Source organism: Episyrphus balteatus, chromosome X (genome assembly GCF_945859705.1).
Source record: "Episyrphus balteatus chromosome X, idEpiBalt1.1, whole genome shotgun sequence".
Lineage (NCBI taxonomy): Eukaryota > Metazoa > Arthropoda > Insecta > Diptera > Syrphidae > Episyrphus > Episyrphus balteatus.
In genome coordinates this window covers 6,236,733-6,257,769 of record NC_079138.1, presented here as the reverse complement: position 1 = coordinate 6,257,769, position 21,037 = coordinate 6,236,733, and the positions used below count along the sequence as shown (strand labels likewise).

The following is a 21,037-nucleotide window of genomic DNA, read 5'->3' as shown; positions in this document are numbered from 1 at the left end:
TAGCTAAGTAGATTTAGAATAAATCTCGAGATATATTTTAAATCTACTTCGCTAAATCTCAGATTTGGGTTCAGCTACCCTAAATCTAAGATTTTCACCTACTTTCAATCCGAGATTTAGAATAAAACTCGAGATTTGTGCTAAATCTACTTAGCTAAATCTCGGATTTAGGGTAGGTGGAAACGTAGTATTAGAGAAAAATATCTCCTGTGCCTGTGGAGGCTTAAAACTCTCCACAGACAATTTGACAGTTGTAGTTTTAGTCCCTTCAAGCAAGAAAACCGAGCTCAGAAAAGACACTCCGACCTCAAAACGCGAAATACGAGGAAAAACGATGTTGCACTCACACACTTGCAACTTTTTGTGTATGAACACAAAAGTCGAAGGAGAATCGTTTTGAAAATAGCGAAAAAGAGAACTGACGAAAGAAAGACAACAATTCAAGCAAGAAAACGGAGTTCAGACAAAACACTCCGACCTCCGACCGAGAAAAACGAGGTTGCACTCACACACTTGCATTTTTTTGTGTATGAACACAAAGGCGAAGGAGAAATCGTGGTAAAAAAACCAATACATATAAAATCGGCTCCGTGGTGATTATAATTTCCATACTAATTTGAGCTGCCTTCGGACCCGTTTCTGAGCAGAAGTCGGACTCAACTCCGCCTGATCCGTTATTTGTTACAGTTCCTCGCGTGTCGTAATCGTGACTCATCAAAAATAGCCGTTTTTTATTATCCCACTTGATCCATATAGATCATTAATTAACACGTATTAGAACAACTACATGAGATCTTGCTTTTTATCAGGATCACGATTCATGATCCTGATGAAAAGTAAGATCAAGATTCGTGATCCTGATGAAAAGCAAGATCTCATGTAGTTGTTGTAATACGTGTTAATTAATGATCTATAATAATAACAAACGGCCAATATTAATAATAATGTTATTAATATTAATTTGAATAAAAAAGGTATTCATTGCTGAAATGTAGCTTAGCAGTTTTCTAATCAATAATTAATTTTTTTTATGTTTTTGGTAAGAAATCATCTTCTCCTGCAGTCTGACGCCACCACCACCCACGAACAACATTCAACAAATAAAACTTGAAGGTTCAATTATAAATTTGTAAAATCAATTACTCCTGCCGCTGGCCTGTATGCTGTATCTCCAGAAAATAATTGTAAACATTTGTGTTTGTGAAAGTTAAATAAAATAAAACAATTTCAGTGTTTTTTTCTTTTGGTCACAAATGCGAACGTCATTCCTTTTTTTGTTCCTTTTTCTGGTAGGCTCCGACTCGGGTACGACTTCGGCTCCGTTTTCTCGTAGTGGAGATTTTTACCACACCAATACATTTGCAATCGGCTCCGCGGTGATTATAATTTCCATACTAATTTGAGCCGCCGTGGAACTCGTTTCGTAGTCAAGTTCGGACTAACGGCGGAGCCGATTCGGACCGAGGTCGGACTCGTTTGCTGAAGGGTCGTTTGCTTGGGGGTTGTTCATCACCATGGTATAAAAAGACAAGGTATGATCATTAAAGCCGCCATCTTACAAAATGGGGTAATAAGGTTTTGACGTTTAATATTTGGCAAAGTCAAAAGCAACAACAATTTCCAAGACAAATTTGTTTACAACAACAATTTCAATGGGAACTGTCAAAACCTTAAGTAGCCATTTTTTAAGTTTTGACAGTTCTCGATACTGAGTTTTTTCTAATGATCATACCTTCTCTTTTTATACCATGGCTCATCACACCCACCACTACATGCATTTCTCTCCAATCTCCAAAAATCACCCAGCAGTCAGAACCAACCAGGGTTGCCATATTGGAAAGGCGATAAATAGCCCAAATAAAATCTTGGGCAAAATATCGAACAAATAAATAATAAACATTAAGGCCGTGTGTGAATTGCGTTAAATAGTTAACCCTGTGTAATATTTTTGACACTATTGAGGTGAATACAAAATTTTCAGCTGTTAAAAAATGTAATGGGTTCTGGGCCCTGGTTAAATTTTGGTTACATTTTTTTTGTAGATGGTTTTGTTTTGTTTTTATTAAAAAGGAATATCATGGAAGAAAAGAGGAAGCGAAAAATATTAAACAATAAGCCATACAGTAGAAAAGTGATTGAACTCACCCAAAATGTATCAGTTTTTTTTCTAAGTTTTCTGCTTCAAATTTGTGAGATAAAATTCTATGCTCATTTCTACCGATATTAAATTTTAAGATTTCTACTGTTTCTATGGGGTTTCTATGTTAACATGAATACCCCTAGAATACCCCTTTTAACTTTTATTAGCCCTGTTCCATTGGAGTAGATGTTTTGATCAATCTAGAGGAAGGAATACCTAGAGAGCCGACTCGTACCCCCTTTGCCTAAAACACCCGCAAATTTAATTTCAGATAATTGGTACACATCGCCCTTATTTTTCTCTTGTTTTCCTATCTGTGAATACGTGTGTGAAAGGTATAATGCGTTTAATACCTTCCTTTCGACGGTAGGTGCCCCCTCAAACGGGTTTGTGTTTTGAATTTAATCATGATTTTGGTTTGTGTATGAAATTCATTGAGCTATCTGAGCTTAAATAGCTCATTATAGACACCCACCTTTCAATAAATATGTACAGAAATAAAAAAAAAGGTTCGTGTTTTGAATTTATTATTATTATTTTATGAATTAATTCGTCTAATGAGCACTTAAATTATTATTTTTAACAAAACTCCACAATTGAATGTGTTGGTGCTATTTAAAATGTACGGGAAAACTACCACATATAAGCACTGTTTAGTTTTTCTCTCATTGCAGCTTGTAGGGTGGAAGAGAAAAACCAACCGAAGTCGCGTCTCTAGGTATTCCTTTCTGTATGTTCCCTAGTACGAGTAGATACGATTTGTATTGAATGCGTTGAAAGTGCTTTCCATTGAAAAACTCTAGTAAACTACTAGCAGTTAGCAGTACTGTGCCATGGTATAAAAAGACAAGGTATGATCATTAGAGCCGCCATCTTACAAAATGGGGTAATAAGGTTTTGACGTTTGGCATTTGGCAAAGTCAAAAGCAACAACAATTTCCAAGACAAATTTGTTTACAACAACAATTTCAATGGGCTGGGCTGTCAAAACCTTAAGTAGCCATAAGTTTTGACAGTTCTCGATACTGAGTTTTTTCTAATGATCATACCTTCTCTTTTTATACCATGGTACTATGCCACCTCCCAAAGGGCTATTCCCTTAATTTTGATGGACAATTGGGAAGTTCGAACATTTTTGTCCTTGTCTTCTCTTTCTTTTTACAGTTACCATTTTGACGTTTTAAACTCGGCGAAAACCAAAACAAACCACATTTTTGGTTAATAAATACAGCATAGAAATGTTTTTTAAATTTCGTAATTTGTTTTGATTTTTAGGCACTAGATTAAGTTATAGTGGAACGTAGTTAAGCCTGGTACGCTGCTCGCGCTTAATTTTAGCCAAGATGAAATTCCCATACAAGTTATCGATAATTTGTATTGAACTCATTTTAGCTCGGCTAAAATTTTTCGATAATTTGTATGGGAGCTAATTCAGCGCGAGCAGCGTACCAGGCTTTAAGCTGCGTACTGCTAGGAAAAATATTCAAGACAAAATTTGTTCCGAGAAAACATTTGTATGAGAAATAAAATTTTTCCCGATCTGCGTGCTAGGCTTAAAGTCCTAAAAAGTGAGAAATTTACAAAAGTAAAATTTTTTTATTTCTTTCTAGCGCTATTTGTTTTTGGAAAAAGCTACAAAAATTGTTTCTTAAACCATAAAATAAGCTTTCTGCATCATTATTTTTAATTTTGTGGTTGAAAAACTGTCACAAAATGAGTTTGAAAATTTTCACTTTTTGACTTTTTGCAAAAAGTGGCAGTTGTAATTATACCTTCATGATAAAAAACAACTATTCTTTTTTTGTTACTTGTTTTTTAATAAAAAAAAAAACTAATTGGATATTGGGCTACTATTTTTTTGGGCCAGCGAACTATAGTTTAGGATAATATGACAACCCTGGCACCAACAACCACACCATCGTCCTCTCTCTCTCTCTCTACCACATTTTCTATTCTATTTATCTGCAAAATATCTCCGAGAAAAGAACACAAAATGTCGGAGTAGGAGTTTGCGTGTAAAGTAAGAAGTCTACTCTAGAATTTTTCTCGCAACTTGTTTGTTTATTGCTTTTTATTATTTTTCTTAAATAAGCAAAAAAGAATTTGAATGACTTTTCGAAATTGCTCCCATTTTTAAATTCGCTCGTGCTACATACAGTTCAATATTTTTAACAAAAAAAAATTGAAAAAAAAACATCAACTTGTAGATTTATTTTTTTTTTGCTGTGGAATATATTAAAACAAAAAAAAAAATAAAACACTTAAACCAATCCGAAGTGTGTATGTCAAATAGAAAATATTGTGCGACAAGAATCAAAGTTAGAAGAAAAAAAAAACAATAATTTTTATCATATTTTATTATCTGATCTTTGATGTTTTTTGTGTATGGTGTTTTTTCTCATCTCTTCTTTCCTTTTTTTTATAAATTAAATTCCACCGTCGTCGTCTCATTCCTTCTATATTTTTCTGCTTAATGCTTAATTTCCGATCAACGTGCTGCTGCTTGCTATAGTGGCTCTCTGGCTGGTGTTTATTTACTAATTTTTCGCATATATAATATATATAAATATATATCTACTTATTAGGTTATAAAACTCGCTGAAAATACAGAATTCTATTTTTTTTTTTTTTTTTGATTGGAATTGAAACATGTTCGGTTTATTTTCATATATTTTTTTTTTGTCTCCTTTCCACATTTGCATTTTACATTAGAATAAGCCTCCCATATTTTTTTTTAACTACCAACTTTTTTTTTTTTACTATACTACCTCTACTCTCCACAAATCCAACCAAAACTTACCGAAGGAACCAACTTGTTATTAAATAAAAAAAAAAAAAAAAGCAAAGCAAAAGAAAAAGAAGCTCTCAAAAAAGCTGTTAATAATTTGTCGTCTCGTCTTGTCACTCTTGCATGAATGTTGTGAAGCACGTTGCCCTAAAAAAGATTTTTACGAAAAAGAGTTTTTTTTCAATATTTTTTTTTTTATTTTTGCAAAACAAAAAAATATATGATTTATTGTGAAGAATATTGTAAATAAATTATGCCAAAACTCAAGTGTTGATCCAATCTCAGGTATATTTTTTTTTTAATTGAGCAAAACATAATAAATTGAGCAAAAATAAATATTGCATTGGAATTTTATACACAAACCGTGAGTTTCTGTTTATATATACAATTACGGTTAACCCTACCTCTGCCTACTTTGTTCGTTAAATCGTAATAATAAGAAAAAAAAAAAAACAAAAAAAGTCAGTCATCATAGCATGGAAAGTACAAATACAAAAAATACAAATAAAAAAATAAATAATTTTGATTTTTTGCTGTTACATCGAATCGAGTCGAGCCGAATTGAGTCTCAGAGTGGAAGCTTGCGCTGCGCTCTCTATTTTCGTGCGTAATTTTGCGTGTTGTTTTTTTTTTTTGTATTATTTATTTATTTTGTAGGTACTTTACTCGTTTGTCGTTTGTACTCTAGATAATCACACTTGCCAAACATAAGAACATCCATTTCAGGATTCACCGTTTGTTGGTTGTTTTGGGCAAAAAATCGTATTTTTTTTGTTTGTTATTGACTGCGGTTAAAAAAAAAAAATTATATACAAATTTGAAAAAAAAAACAGAAAAACAAACAAACACGCGATTTTGTATGTAACACACGAGATATAAATTAAACTATCTACTGACTGAGTTAAATATTTCTCATATTTGTTGTTGTTGTTTTTGTTGTTGTTGTTATTATTGGTGTTATTGTTGTTGTGTAATTGTGAATATTTAACAATCTAGTTAAACAAAAATTTAGTAAAAGAAAGTCAAATAAGTAAACTGTTTTCCCAATAAATAATAAATAATAATAAAAAATAAACTACATAAATGTGCTACTGTTGCTAATGTGAGTAGAGAGTATTGAAGTGAGTGTGTAACATAATCCACCTTCTTGTTTCTTATTTTTCCTTCCTCTTCTGCTCTTACTGTGGCGAAAATTATTTGTGATTATAATAAACGAGGTACCCCTATTTTAGAGGATACTTATGAATTGAAAATTGTTACTCTTTTTTTGGTCTTGTGTTATTCTTATTCAAATTAGCTATTGTTTTTTTTTGTTTTTTTTTTTGATCTTGAAGAGCGAGCGTGTGGCTATTAAACTTCATATCATAACCTCTCTTGTAATTTTTGACAACTTCACATTAGTGTGCGCCTCTATCAAGAACCTGTGAGGTTTAGGTTTTTTTTTTGTGTTGGTTTTCGTTGTTTGCCGGGTTTGACCTCAGGAAACAACATAAATATTTTGAGGATTTAAGACTGATCGCGTTGGTATGTTTTTTTTTTTTTGTCTACTTTATATATTTCTGTCGGTGTATTATCTCAAAAGGTGTACCTACATATCGTCGCCGTAAAGCAAAATTGTTCTAAGTCACAAAAAGCTAATTTAACAGGGGACGATTTTTAAGTTTCAAATTGGTTTAAAGCGACAATTTTCTGCTCGTTTGCCATTTAAGTTATGTTTTTTTTTTTTTATGAAGTTTGTTCTTTTCTCTTGAATAAAATATACAAGTTTACCTCATTAGTAGGTGCATACTATTTTAAAATATTTTGAAAAACTAAAAACCCAAAATTGGACATAGAACAATTCCTACAGAAGTAGGTTTTTTCCTTAAATAAAATGTGGACTTAGAACAAAATATGATGGGACTTAGAATCAAGAATACTCGGGCTCATTTTCAAAAGGCTACTACCCTGTTTTTATTGTTCTATGTCCCATTAAATTTTTGACAAAAACGGTTCTCAAATTCGGAAAGAGCACCCGCAAATTAGTAAAACTGCATCATTAACTCATTTTCGATAAAAAAGTGGATTTAGAACTACATATTTTCCTTTACGCCGACGATATACCTATTGTGCCGAAATAATAGAATTTTGTATAACAGGTTCATGAATAAAAGCTCTGTTGAGTCCTTCTTGGGCTACATCAACTACATCAGCAACATTTACTACATCGACGACCCTAAAAAAACAATAGTAAAATTGAGATATATTGTTTGTGGTCGGAATAATTCAAAGATACCAAAATTTTATCTGTGAGATGCAATTGCAATGGGACGGTGATAATGAAGTTTAAAGTCGTTAATTCAGATGATGTAGTTGTATTTCATTTATTTATTTGGCAAATTAAGCAATTTACAAAACTACTTTAAATATAATAGGTAATCATAAATAGATAAAAAAATAAATCTATACTTATTTCGTTTTTAAAAAACTAACTATTTTTTTCTCAAATATTTTGAAATTATTTTTTGACTTTAAATGATTTGGCAAATCATTGAACATTTTAAGACCTTTAGGTACATACAGCTGTGTTCAAAATAATAGTAAATAATAGTAACTGTCAGAGACTAATTTGTACGCTTGAAGTCCACGAAAAGTTCCGCGGAACATATTAAAAAGCGTATCCAGTTTGTAAAATACCACATAAACTGGCCAACGAAGTAATGGCGTAACATATTGTTTACTGATGAGAGCAAATTTGTCCTCTTTGGTGGTACTGGATCTCCACAATACGTCCGACGTCCACCCAATACGGAATATGTTCCAAAATATACGACGAAAACAGTTAAACATGGAGGGTCAAAAATTTTAGTATTTTAACATATTTCTTTGTTAACAGCGGAACTTTTCGTGGACTTCAAGCGTACAAATTAGTCTCTAACAGTCGCCTCCGAATGTTCACTGCACTGCAATCCAGGCTTAAGGCCTTCTGGATTTGAAACGACGATGCAGAAGTCTCAACTTTGCTCATCTGGACAATACGCCTGTCATCTACGACGGTCTTTTTACTTGCTCTATAGGGCAAGTATTGGTTTCGTGTCAAAAAAAAAATTCGAGGTTTTAATCAAAACTAACATTACGATGATGGAGAAGTCCAAAAAAGTGGGTTTCGTCATGACGTCCGTCGGTCTGTGCGTCTGTGCGTCTGTGCGTCGGTGCGTCCATCTGTACAAGTGGCTACAGCCTAAACGGGTAGACGGATTTTTTTGAAATTTGGTATGGATGTTTTTTTCGTAATTTCCAAGGTTGGTTTTTTTTTGTTTTTTAATATCTCGCTTAGAACGTATACCTCCCATACAAAATTTTCGAGTTATTGCAATTTTCTCGAAAACGGCTCTAACGATTTTGATTAAATTTAACACACGTAATGCTGTATATAGTTCTAACATAACTGCGTTTTTAGTTTTTCTCAAAAAATGCGGATAGTGGAAATATGGTCTTTACGATTTTTTAAATCGCGGATGTCGGCTCTTCCCGTACATCATTATGGAGTTATTGCAATTTTCTCAAAAATGGCTCTAATGATTTTGATAAAATTTAGCATACGTAATATTCGAAGTATTTGCAGTAAAACTGCCGTTTTAGTTTTTATTTAAAAAAAGTCAAGTCAAATAAAAACTAAATTTTATTTTTTCCCCAACCAAATTTCTTAAAAAGTATATAGAGGCAGCTCTTATAACCTACAAGTAAGCTAACATAAAAGTGCTTTGAACTGCAAGAGCAAGTACGTGCGGCCCCAGTCGTGCATTTTATTTCTTTTTCTACCGCGCGTTTCGGGTCTTTTGTTGAGTTTATTGCATTGGCTACCATTGTAGGGGACCATCCTAATATAACCTTCCAAGTAGGTTTTCCCTTCTTCAAGCAGCTTTCGTATAAGTTTCCGTTATCCGAACTGCAGTGTTTTGCTCTTCGAACTTTAAATAGATTAAAACCGAAACAAATCGTTTTTTGTTGAAAAATTTTTCAAATTATATGAGTACTTACTTTTAAAGCAAAAATAAATATTCTAAGTTATAAACCGCTTTTAAATTCTTCAAAAATAACTTCAACTACTATTATTTTGAACAGACCAAATTAGAAAGAAGAACCAAAGGTCAATGAAAAATTATTTAGCACCTTGTTTTTCATTTTAAAACTACGATACATTTATAAGTAATTGACCGTTACAAACTTTGACATCAAAGAAATTAAATTTTTAACCGTAGAAGCACCGTAAATATAAAAAATGTTATTTTGTTGCAGGCACTACTATTATTTTGAACACAACTGTATAAACAAGCATATTCTGAGCAGGTTGCGTTCTTAAAAGTGGAAGCTCGACGAGAAATAAGCCCTAGGTTTGGTGAAGAGAGGTAGAGAGTTACATGGCAAGTGGCAATATACATAGGTATATTCAATTGTTTTAATTCAATGTTTGGACTTTTTACCAATCATTTTCTAAATTTACTTACTTAAATAAGTTCAGGATGGATCTCGGCCTCAAATAACAAAGCTTGTCCAACTTGCTCGGTCCCTAGCTAGCTGCAGGGCTTTCTTCGTGCCTCTTAAGAGGGTTTTTTTTCCTCTTTTTATCACCCAATCTACTACTAAACTACTTTTAAGAAATTGTCCAAAAACTCCTCTTTTTGATATTTTTGTGCTACTTTTTCCTCCTTTTCAAAATATTTGATTTACTATGTTTTGCTTTCTTAACATTTATATTTAAGGCGAGGAATAGTTTTCACTTTTCTGTTTCCCACACTGCAATGCTTAATTTTACTAAAGTTAAAGTAGAGTGAACTAAAGTAGAGTGAGAAATGAAAGAAAGTGTTTTTATTCATTTTTGAAAGTAATTATTCGTTTAAAGTTATCCCAAACCAAAAACGACGGCCGACAAAAAAAGCCGCCGACACCTATTTTGTATGGAAAACACAAACAACAGTGTTTTTTAGTTTGGTGTAACTAAAATTTTACACCTGAACGTCGACATTGGCAGAGGCCAGAAATTTTACACTTGAACGTCGACGGGAAAAACGCTGCGTCGTTAATTTTTGAGAATTTTAACTCTCCAACTCTTTAAGGTAGATATCCAGAATTGAATTTTATTTTCAGAATTATTAGCGGCAATTTCGTGCGACTTTGTCATGTGTTTTATTTTATTTTAATCCCTTTAAGACTGAGGCTTTTTTTGTTTCTTGAAGTCCTCTTTTTTTTTACCTCTTTTTTAAAATTTACAAAGGTAGCCCTGGCTAGCTACCTATCTCCAGCTGCACACATCAATTTTGTTGATTGATTGATTGATATTGGGGCGTAAGATGAACTGCTACCTTATAAGATATAAAGTGCCCTCCTTTTAAAATAGCTGCGTTAGTTACTCATTTTATAGTTCTTCCTCTAACCAGGAAATTGAATATTTGGGGTATTTTCATAGAGTGTAATTTTTCCTCTTCGAATTGCTAGTAACCTAGGTGTTTGAATCTTTGGTGTATTATTGCATTGCAACTACCCAGAATGTTATCTGATGTTTCTTCTTGTTCATTACAGAATTTACATGTTGCAGTATTTACTAGGCCAAAATGTTTAGGTGCTTTCTTAACTTACAATGGCCCGTGAGAAGACCAGTGATTAACCTGAGGTTGTTCCTACTTATACTGATGCAGGATTTGAAACGCTCTTGGTTGTAGTTCCCGAAAAGCATTTTGGCCTGTCTCAGTTTTGGTAGTTCTGTCCAGATTTTTGTTCTCCTAGTCTCCTCGTCTAGGATCTCATTAAAGGGGAACTTGCTCCCGATTTTGCTAAAGAGTCCACCTCCTCGTTCCCCTGAACACCAACGCACCCAGGTACCCAGTGCAGAGTGACTTTGTTTATTTTGCCAAGGTCTTTAAGTTTTCCTGTACACTCCAATACAATTCGGCTTTTGGAAACGAAAACTGAACAGGCTGGTGCATTTGATTTGATAGAGTTTGGCATCAAGCTCTTCTTTCGAAAATGCGTGATTTTGGTGTCGATAAGCGTTCTTGTTCGTTGGATTAGAAGTTACCTTTCCAACCGTTCAATACAAGTTATATTAGATGGATTCAAGTCTGAAACCCATAAAATAAATGCTGGTGTGCCACAGGGCTCCGTTCTATCTCCGACTCTCTTTCTCATTTTTCTAAATGATCTCCTCTCTGAAACTTTTAATCCACTAAACGGTTTTGCTTATGATAGTACCCTCAGTTTTTCATATTCGTTTCCTGATTCTCGCACATGTTCTTCGGAAGTGGATCTTGGACGGCTAAATGTTTTAAGTTCATTAAATTCTGATCTTGATAGCATTGTCCAATGGGGAATAAGAAATCGCGTAGAATTCAATGCTTCAAAAACACAATGCTGCTTACTATCATTAAAGCGGAACCTGTCTCTTATGCCACTATCCATGAGTGACGGAAAAGCTTTTAATTCTCGGTATGTGCATTACAAACCACCTCCTGCGCAATGTTTCGGTTTCCTCCGACGATGCAAGACATTTTTCTTCCCATCTAATCTAGCGTTATTTACAACATATGTATATTCGTCCAAAGCTTGAGTATAACTCCATCATCTGGGCAGGTGCTCCAATAACCTCGTTGAGTTATACAAATGATAGGTGATAGATCAATAACTGATACAGTTGCGTCTCTTGAGCACCGTCGTAACGTCTCATGTCTCACGTTGTTCAATCCTTATTTTTATAAGCAGTGCTGTGATCAAATAGCTAGTTGCATGCCTCCCCCGAAACAATTCGACCGTAAAACTCGCGTTTTAAGGAATGCTCATCAGTTTATCTTAGAGTCCAACTTCGGATGTACCGTCAAATACAAAGATTCTTTCTTCAGCCGGACTACACGAATGTGGAACGCGTTACCCGCCTCTGTTTTTCCATCCCATTTCAAAACTCAAAACTTCAAAACTAATGTTCATCGGTATCTCCTTTCAAACCCCTCCCATTTTAAAGGTACATTAATCCCTTATTAATTAAAAAAAAAATAAACCACGTTATGTATCTCTTACATCTAAGCATCAGTTGTTTGTTTATATTCATGGAATTCTTTACCTCCTTGAGAGAAAAAAAATGATGCCACAAGACTAAAGCAAGAAACTAAAACCCACTATTCCCTTTTATGAAAGTATTTTTATCTTTATACAATTTGTACATAGTTAAGTTTAAATTTTCTTTCGCATTTCATTATTTCTTTCTTTTTTGTTTTGTTTATTCCTTCTTTGTGTTTTTTATTTTTTAACTCTTTGTTATTTGTTTTTAAAAACTAATTTAAATCACTCTTAAAATTGTATTAAATGTTCTTTTTAATGTTATCTTAAAAAATTTTAGCTTTCAAAGACAACATATCTAAATTTATATAAGCATTTCAAGCATAAAATAAATAAATAAAAATGATAACTAACGCGTATGAAATAAAAATAAAAAAAATAGATCTTAATTTTGCTATAGGCCAAGCACTTATACATATATTCCCCTTAACGTTTCCCTGCGGTAACTATAATATCAACGAAGAAATTGTTTTCAGAGTGACAAACATTCGAGATTCAACTTCAGGGGGGCCTACTCTGTATCTCGTTTCGAAATTAAACAATTTCTAAAACGAATATTTGGTACTCTTTATTTCTAAATCGAATTCTTTCGAAATGAGAATTCCGAAAGCGGAATTTTCGTACCCCGTATTTCGTTTTCGAATGACAAAAACATTCGAATACGGAAAATTTGTTTCTTCAACAAATGTGATAGAACACGAAATATCTCAAAGATAGCAATCCAAAGCGGAACGGAAAGCACTTTCGAATAGAATAAATTGACTTTCGGAACGAAATATAGAGTAGGGCCTCATATCTCATTATGACAGTATAATAGTAGCTGGGGCAAATCCGCGCTTCGGGCCTAGAGAGTTTTCGGATTCTTAAAGTACGATGTCTCTATACAAAATTTGGGTGACCTCTTCTAGCCAAATATCAACCCTTTATCACCGAACAAATATTTAGAGAATCGAGCAATATAATGCAGTTTCCTTCATTTTGCCTTGAGTAGACAATTTCAATTTGTTTCCATAAATGGTTCTTCTAAGTCACGAAAATAAAATCCTTGATATTTTATAATAATATTCATTGTAACTTTATTACTTACTGAACAAACAACACAAATCATTTCGGTAAAAAGAAATTATTGGTTCCATCAGCAAAAAAAAGTCAATTTTGTGTGCACAATTACAAAAACGCTTCCTTCACTTTTTTTTCAATGTACAAAAGCATTTTAATATATTCTTAATTTTTATTTTATTTGCTTAGAAATAAAACAATAACAACAAGAACTGTAAAAGAGACAAATAAATAGACTTTTTTTATGAATGATGACGGATAATAATAATTCTTATCAAACACAACATCCAGATAGATCACCCGAAAACTCTGCTATTATTTCTCAATCGGTGAGTACTTTTTTTCAAATTTTAATGATTTATTATAAATCTGAAAACATTCTTATTTATTGATTAAATTGACACAAAGGGAAGCAATAAACTCTTTTTAAAATCAAATTTTCTTCATTTGTGCACTTATTGAATTTTGTATTTAATTATTATTGAAAAGTTATATTTAATTATTTCTTTTTTGTTTGTTATTTATTGATCAAGCCGCATCATGTTGTGATTAAACAAGAACAATTAATCCATGATTATATTGAAGAAAGTCCTCCACCTCCTCTACCAAATTCATCAATAAATCGCAAGCAAAACTATTCGAATTCATCATCAAAATCAACAAATATTGATCAACAACAAAAGCAAGATATTCTCAGTTCTCCAAATGAACATCAGCAGCAACAAAGCTATTCAAATAGCTTATATCAAGAGCGAGTCACAACATCGGAAGTTTCTTCTCCGGAAATAAGGGGTGGCGACCACCGTAGAGGCGGAGGAGGAGGAGAAACAGGCGGAGGAGGAGGAGGTGGATTCAATGATCCTGAAGATGATAAGGATCGGAATTCCCCTGGAATCACCCAATCTAATGCTGGTACTAAAATCTATTTAAATAATAACAATAACAATCGTTCAAGAATTTCTTCACCACTTCCGCCCCCACCGCCAGCTCATTCTTATTCACGTTTATCAGTTCCATTACAACAACAGCAGAATAGCAGCAGAAATCGTGTGTCTCCTACAAATTGGCATCAACCTCAAAATCAACTTGACTACATTCAACAGCAACAGCAGCAGCAACATAATCAACAGCAAATTTACACTGATGAAATTGTACCATCTCCTGCTGAACAACAACAACAACAGCAACAACAAACCCACAGCCACAACCAGCTACAAAATGCTCCACCACCGCCGCCAAAAAATGCTTACGGAGTTTTAAAGCATGAAAATGACATCCTTTATATAACAGAAAATTGTATTGAAATTGGAAGAAATTCATCGACATCGCATGTACATTTTCATGTTGCTCGAAATAGTTTCGTTTCGAGAAAGCATTTTCAGGTTTTATATGATGCGGATACTTGTGATTTTTATGTTGCGTGTTTAAGTAAAAATGGTGTATTTGTTGATGATCTCTTTCAACGGAGATATGCTGAACCAATGAAATTACCAAAAAGGTAAACAATTTTTTATTTTCCTGTTTTCTGATTAAATAGCATTTAAAACTTTGACAAATGATAGAATTTGTTTTTAAATATTGTTTTTTTTCTTTTTGTTTTAGTTGTTCCTTTCGGTTTCCAAGCACAGAAATTCGAATTTTATTTGAAAGTTTTGTTGATTCCACAACGACATCATCATCATCATCGTTGCATAACAATGCAATAGCATCTACAAACAATGTCCCCGCCAGTAATAACTTGTCAAAAATGCACTATTTTTCTGATCGAAGGAATTTAAATGCAACATCTATGGAAAAATCAAATGTGATATATTCACCGCTTAAAATTTCCATTCCCAAAACGGAACAAAAAAGCCCATATCCATCGCCAACTGGTAAGAAAAACATAAATTAAAAAAATGTCAACCCAAAATAAAATGATTATATTTTTATTGTCAAGGTACTATAAGTGCTGCGAATAGCTGCCCAACGAGTCCTCGGCAGGGTTTTCAAGACTATCAAAGTTACAGTAGCTATAATAATAATAATAATCTGCAGGGTGTAAGTTTTATTTTACACATTTTGAAAATAATTAATAATACAAAATATGACTTCCACAGCAAGATATGTTTCAAACTCCATCAACATCAAACTATAATGACCATGAAAAACCACCATACAGCTATGCACAATTAATAGTTCAATCGATATCAGCAGCTTCTGATAAACAACTAACATTATCTGGAATTTATTCATTTATATCAAAAAACTATCCATATTATCGAAAAGAAGCAAACAAAGGCTGGCAAAATTCAATTCGGCATAATCTCAGTTTGAACAGGTTGCGCAAATTTCTTTCACCATTTTTGTTGTCCTCAAATAACTTTTGGAATTTATTTATTTTTTTTTTTTTAGATATTTTATTAAGGTTGCAAGATCTCAAGATGAACCAGGTAAAGGAAGTTTTTGGCGTATAGATCCAACAAGTGAAGCTAAGCTTATAGACCAAAGCTATAAAAAACGTCGACAACGAGGAAGTCAATGCTTTCGCCCATCATACGGTATGCCACGATCAGCTCCTGTATCTCCCAGCCACATTGGTAAGTTTTAAAAATTCTTTTTTTTTTTTCAAAAATAACTGCATATACTTATCGTCTAAATCAAATAATTCTCGTATTAGTCAGAGTCTCCATAAAATATTTTCTAAAATTTATGTTATTCTTACTATTTTTTTTTTTAGATAATTCTCGTGAAAGTTCACCATTACATGATATTGTCTTGCAATCGGCACCTGGATCACCTGGAATGTCTTATCAAGGCCATTTAGAAAATCATTCAGCTGAAGGTTACATTTTAATTGATTGTATTTTTGGTATATTATTTCTAATGTTATTTATGTTTGTGTTTTTATTTTCTGTTAAAGACTTGATGTACAACTCACAAACCGTTATGCAACCATCGTCCTACAATGCACACAGTCAATACAAGTAAGTTAATTAAATTTTGACAATTATATAAATGTATTAATATCAATATTTGGATTCAGATATTATTTTAAGACTCTATTTAGTGTTTCAAAATTTTAACATTCCTATCCAAGGAATAATTATTTATTTATATTCTCGGGTTTCAACGGATTTCCGTTGTGTTGTTTAGTTAAAAAATCAGCCACCATAGACACACAATATAAAGCATGCTGATGCCCATCTCAAGTTATTATGTAAATGATTGTTTATTTGTTTGTGAATTAATGAAAATGGACTGTATGCTTTTAAATGTTTGTCAAATGCGAATAATTTTTATTTTTTATTTGCTCTGACGTTGAACTTCCTCACAATATTTCCTTGTGTTGGCGATGGTCTAGACACAAGGAAATACTGGGAAGATGTTTACATTAGTTATTTTTGTTTATAGCAATATAATGATTTCCGATACAAGAGATCGTTATTTGCATAAATTCTTATTTACAAATTGCAAAGAATTTGACGACAAAAAAGAATGAAAGATTAACTTTCAGTGAAAATAATTAACTGTGCAGCTGATAAGAAGTTTGTGCATGAATGTTGACATTATATTTAAGTAGGCAAAAAATATACATACATAGCTGGACAGTTTTAAATTTGTAGAAATAACATAGTGCATGATTTGAATGTTTGGTAAAATGTATAAATAATATTAATTTATGTATTAATGATTTTAAAGTAAGAACAGTTTTAAGTATGCAAAAAAGAAGTGTACGCTGGATTTGAATGATTTTAATAATTTGAATTGATGATAATTATGTTGAATGTTGATTGAATACATGTACAAAAATTGGATACGTTTTTTTACAAGCTGCTTTATTTTCACGAAATTAAGAGAATATATTGAACGTCTTTAGAGAACAAGAGAATATATTGAACGTCTTTTGAGAACAAGAATCAGGGATTTTCGTTGCTTCGCATGCTCTTGCCAACCTTAGATATAAAACTCGTAGTTTTTGTTGTTTTTTTATTTATTTTTATTTAATGTTCTCTATTTTTAATTTTCCGATTTGACAATTCAGCTTGATCATCGAATTTCAAGAGATTGATGATTCCATAAATTCCGCAAAAAAAGATGCAAAATTAACTTTGAGTGAAACTAAAATTGACTGTGATGCTGATGTGTGTTGGTGCTTGCCTTTTTCGAATAGATTCAAGTAGATTAAAAAAAAAAAAAATAATAACTCGCCAGATATGACAATATGTATGATTCGAATGTTTGGCAATGTGAAACAATATGTATAAATCATATAATATTATTTATGAATTTTTATATTAATATTTTTATGTTTTTTTTAAGTGAAATTCTATGATTTTTTTTAACAATTTGAATGAATGTTTTTTACACCACAGTTTTTAAATTCAAGAAATGACAATATGTATGATTCGAATGTTTGGCAATGTGAAACAATATGTATAAATCATATAATATTTTTTATGAATTTTTATATGAATATTTTTATGTTTTTTTAAGTGAAATTCTATGATTTTTTTTAACAATTTGAATGAATGTTTTTTACACCACAGTTTTTAAATTCAAGAAATGACAATATGTATGATTCGAATGTTTGGCAATGTGAAACAATATGTATAAATCATATAATATTTTTATGAATTTATACATTATATGAATGTTTATTTTAAGTGAAATTGTATGATTTTTTTTTAATAATTTGAATGAATGTGTTTTATGTTGAATGTTAACTAATTCAGAACAAAAACAAGTGTAATCTGGATTTGAATGATTACGTCATATATTCGATTCTTTGCAAGGACCTTATATTATTAACAAAAACTAGCAAAAAAATAACAGTATAAATAAAACCCGACTTTTTTTTTATAAAAATCGAAATCTTTTATGTCACTTGAATTTCTTACTTCTTAAATATTCATAAAACATATGTGAAAATCAAGTAAGATTTATGTGTGATTTAGCACCTAAGAACAGACCAACTGAAAAAAAATTGTATGTCAAATAAAATCAATACCAACTGAACTGCATTTTTTTTTTACCAGAGCTGCTTTTTTAAAATTTACTCTTTATTTCTTTTTTTATCTAAAATAGCAAGAGTCCATACCACATATCTGCTCACAATAGCTCAACCGGACAACAACAATCGATTATTGTCTCAACATCTGGACAGACAACTAGTAATGGCGGTGGGACCGGCAGTAATATAAATGGCGGTGGCAGTGGCGGAGCAACTGGAAACCTAGTTGCTATCAAACGCCATCATTCAGCAACAGTTACATCTGCGCAATCAATAAATTCATCAAGTGGGAACACACCATCACATCATCTGCAAGATGCCTATGACGATGTGCACGACTACAATAGTGGAACTGGAGGTACACTAGATAGTGGTGATGAATTTGAAACGACGATGAAAAGGCCAAAATATTCTACAGAAATGAACTAGTAGTAATATGTGTATGTTTGTCATTTAAAATAAAACAAAAAAATAATAGAACCAACTTTTGAAAATAATTACAAATATATATATATATATATAACCTTTATATATATGTATGTGTGAACATTTTTATTGATATATACATAATAATGTGTGTATATATATAATAAGATATCCATACTATATAATATATAGGAAAAAAATAAAAAAAAAAATATTTATACATAAATATTAACAAAGCACAGAGTAGCGCGGCAATACTTTACATGATAATAATTATTGTAAAAGCCTCCCAAAATAACCAAATGAAAAAAAAAAAAAAATAAAATTTTTGAATGAATCAACTAACCGAATTTATACAAACAAAAAGAAAAAGGTTACATTATCTTCTTTTAATTTATTCTGAAAAATTCCATATAATTATTGTTTTGGGAAAGCAATGTTAAAAATTTACAATAAATATAAAAAAAATTAAATCAATAAAACAAACTGAATGTACTAAAAATGTGTTACGAATATAAAAAATCGTCTACATAAATTTATGTCCAATAAAAATGAAATTTTATCGTTCGTGAAATCATAAAATGCTTCTTTGTTGTTGTTTATAGGCATTTATTTTGAGTAGAAAAAAAAATTTTCAATTGCAAATAATTCATGAACCAGACCTCGAAGATACTTTTGATTGACGAATAGAGCTCAAAGAGACCTTTAATTTGATGTCTCACTCGATGGATTTGGAAGATGTTTTTGAAAATAATTTTTCTTTCAGGCAAGGGTTTTTTTCTCGAAAATCTTAAAAATAGACTTTAATTTTTGTACCTAAATGGATGCTCCTGTTCATATTTCCAAACCAAAAAAAAATTGACAAACATTTGTTTTCAGATTTTTTCTCCAAAATCTTTAAAAAATAGATTTGTAATTTTGTACCTAAATAGGTGCGCGTGTTCATTCTCCAACCGAAACCATTTCGCAGATATCTGCTTCTACAGTTTAGAAAAAAAAAATCTTTGGATTCAAATAAGTGCAACGAAAACTCAAAAAATTTTTTGGTTTTCATTTATTAATAGGGTTTAAAGAAACCTTTCTTTTGATGTCTCTCTCGATGCATTTTGAAGAAATCTTTGATTTTTTCTCGAAAATCTTAATAAAAAAAGACTTGTAATTTTTGTGCGGGTGCGCGGGTTCATAACAAGCTCATATCTCCAAAGCAAAACCTGTTTCGAGACCTAGGGCTGAAGATATCGGCTCCCGCATTTCGCAGATATCTGCTTTCCGCATTTTAGAAAAAAAAATCTGCAACGAGAACTCAGAATATTTTTGTTTTCATTTGTGCCCATAATTATAAAAGTGGACTAAGTCACTTTTTGCATGGTGTCAAGAAAAACTAATTTAGTAATTTTATTTAAGAGATTTGATTGTGTTTCTTTTTTAAAACAATTGAAGGAGTAATAATCAAGTCTATTTACTGTAATTTCACGTTTAAATAAAGTTAAACAATTAAATTATAATTATTTGAATGCAAGTTTTAATCGCTTTTTAGCAGTAACTTAGTCCACTTTCATAATTAAGGGTACATTTATTAATAGGGTTTAAAGCAGTGTTTCCCAACCTTTTTTTATGATATGTCCCACCAGAACCTTCCCCAAATCTTCGTGCCCCCTTGAAATTTTGTGTCTAAAAAAAAATTTAACTGCAGAAAACGAATTTCAAAAAAAAAAATACCTAAGTAAGATTACCGAGTTTACTTTACTTCTTGTTTCGATGTCTCACTCGATGGATTTGGAAGACATTTTTGAAAATCGGTTTGTTTCAGACAAGAGGTATTGATTTTTTCTCAAAAACCTTAAAAAAATAGATTTGTAATTTTTATAGCTAAAGCCTGGTAGGGTGTTTTCATAAACGTCGGAAATCTGCGTCAGTCCAATCGTCTTTCTGCTTTGCTGCATTAATGAACACACCAATTCTGCATAATGTTTGCAGGCCTGCGTTGGTACAATTTTCAGCAGTCACTGAGTGTTCATAAACGTCAGAAAAAAAATATAAAAAATTACCACAGAATGAGTTTTGTTTAAGCAAAAAAATATTTCTTTTTCAGTTCCCGAAAGTATTGTTTTTAATACCACGAAAAATTTGTAAACCGTGTTACATTAGGGTGGCTAAAAAAAAAATACTTTCTTCTAAAAAAAAAAATAATAAAAACACCGAGTGGTTCACATTTAAAACAAATTATCTATGGAAACAAAATTTTTAATTAGGGTGTTCAAGAAAGTTTTTTTATGCGTTTGAAAAAAAAAATGATTTTTAGTGCACAGAACGTTTGTTAAGTGCGTTTTTGCTATAGTAATATTAAATTCATGCCAAATTACATTATATTTCATAAACCATGTTTTACAAACTTTCGCTGCAGTGAAAAATAATTTTTTTTGTAATTAATTAAAAAAAAATTTGAACCACCCTAATGGAATTTTTTTTTTCTTCAATAATTTGGTCAAAACAATATCCACGTTGATTTTTTTGGAATTCTTCAAGCAACTGTAGAAGATAACAT

At 31.7% G+C, this 21,037-nt stretch overlaps 1 protein-coding gene across 1 annotated transcript; it reads left to right on the top strand.

The window, feature by feature from the left end:
* The first annotated feature begins 4,338 nt into the window (after positions 1-4,338).
* LOC129920516 (forkhead box protein K1) lies at positions 4,339-19,074 on the top strand. The gene is made up of 11 exons (XM_056001806.1): positions 4,339-4,458; positions 13,263-13,402; positions 13,607-13,985; positions 14,061-14,571; positions 14,676-14,947; positions 15,013-15,113; positions 15,173-15,393; positions 15,468-15,652; positions 15,793-15,897; positions 15,976-16,039; positions 18,141-19,074. Exons 2-11 carry the CDS (start codon positions 13,322-13,324, stop codon positions 18,493-18,495), a joined length of 2,274 nt encoding a protein of 757 aa, XP_055857781.1. The 5' UTR covers positions 4,339-4,458; positions 13,263-13,321; the 3' UTR covers positions 18,496-19,074.
* The last annotated feature ends 1,963 nt before the right edge of the window (positions 19,075-21,037 follow it).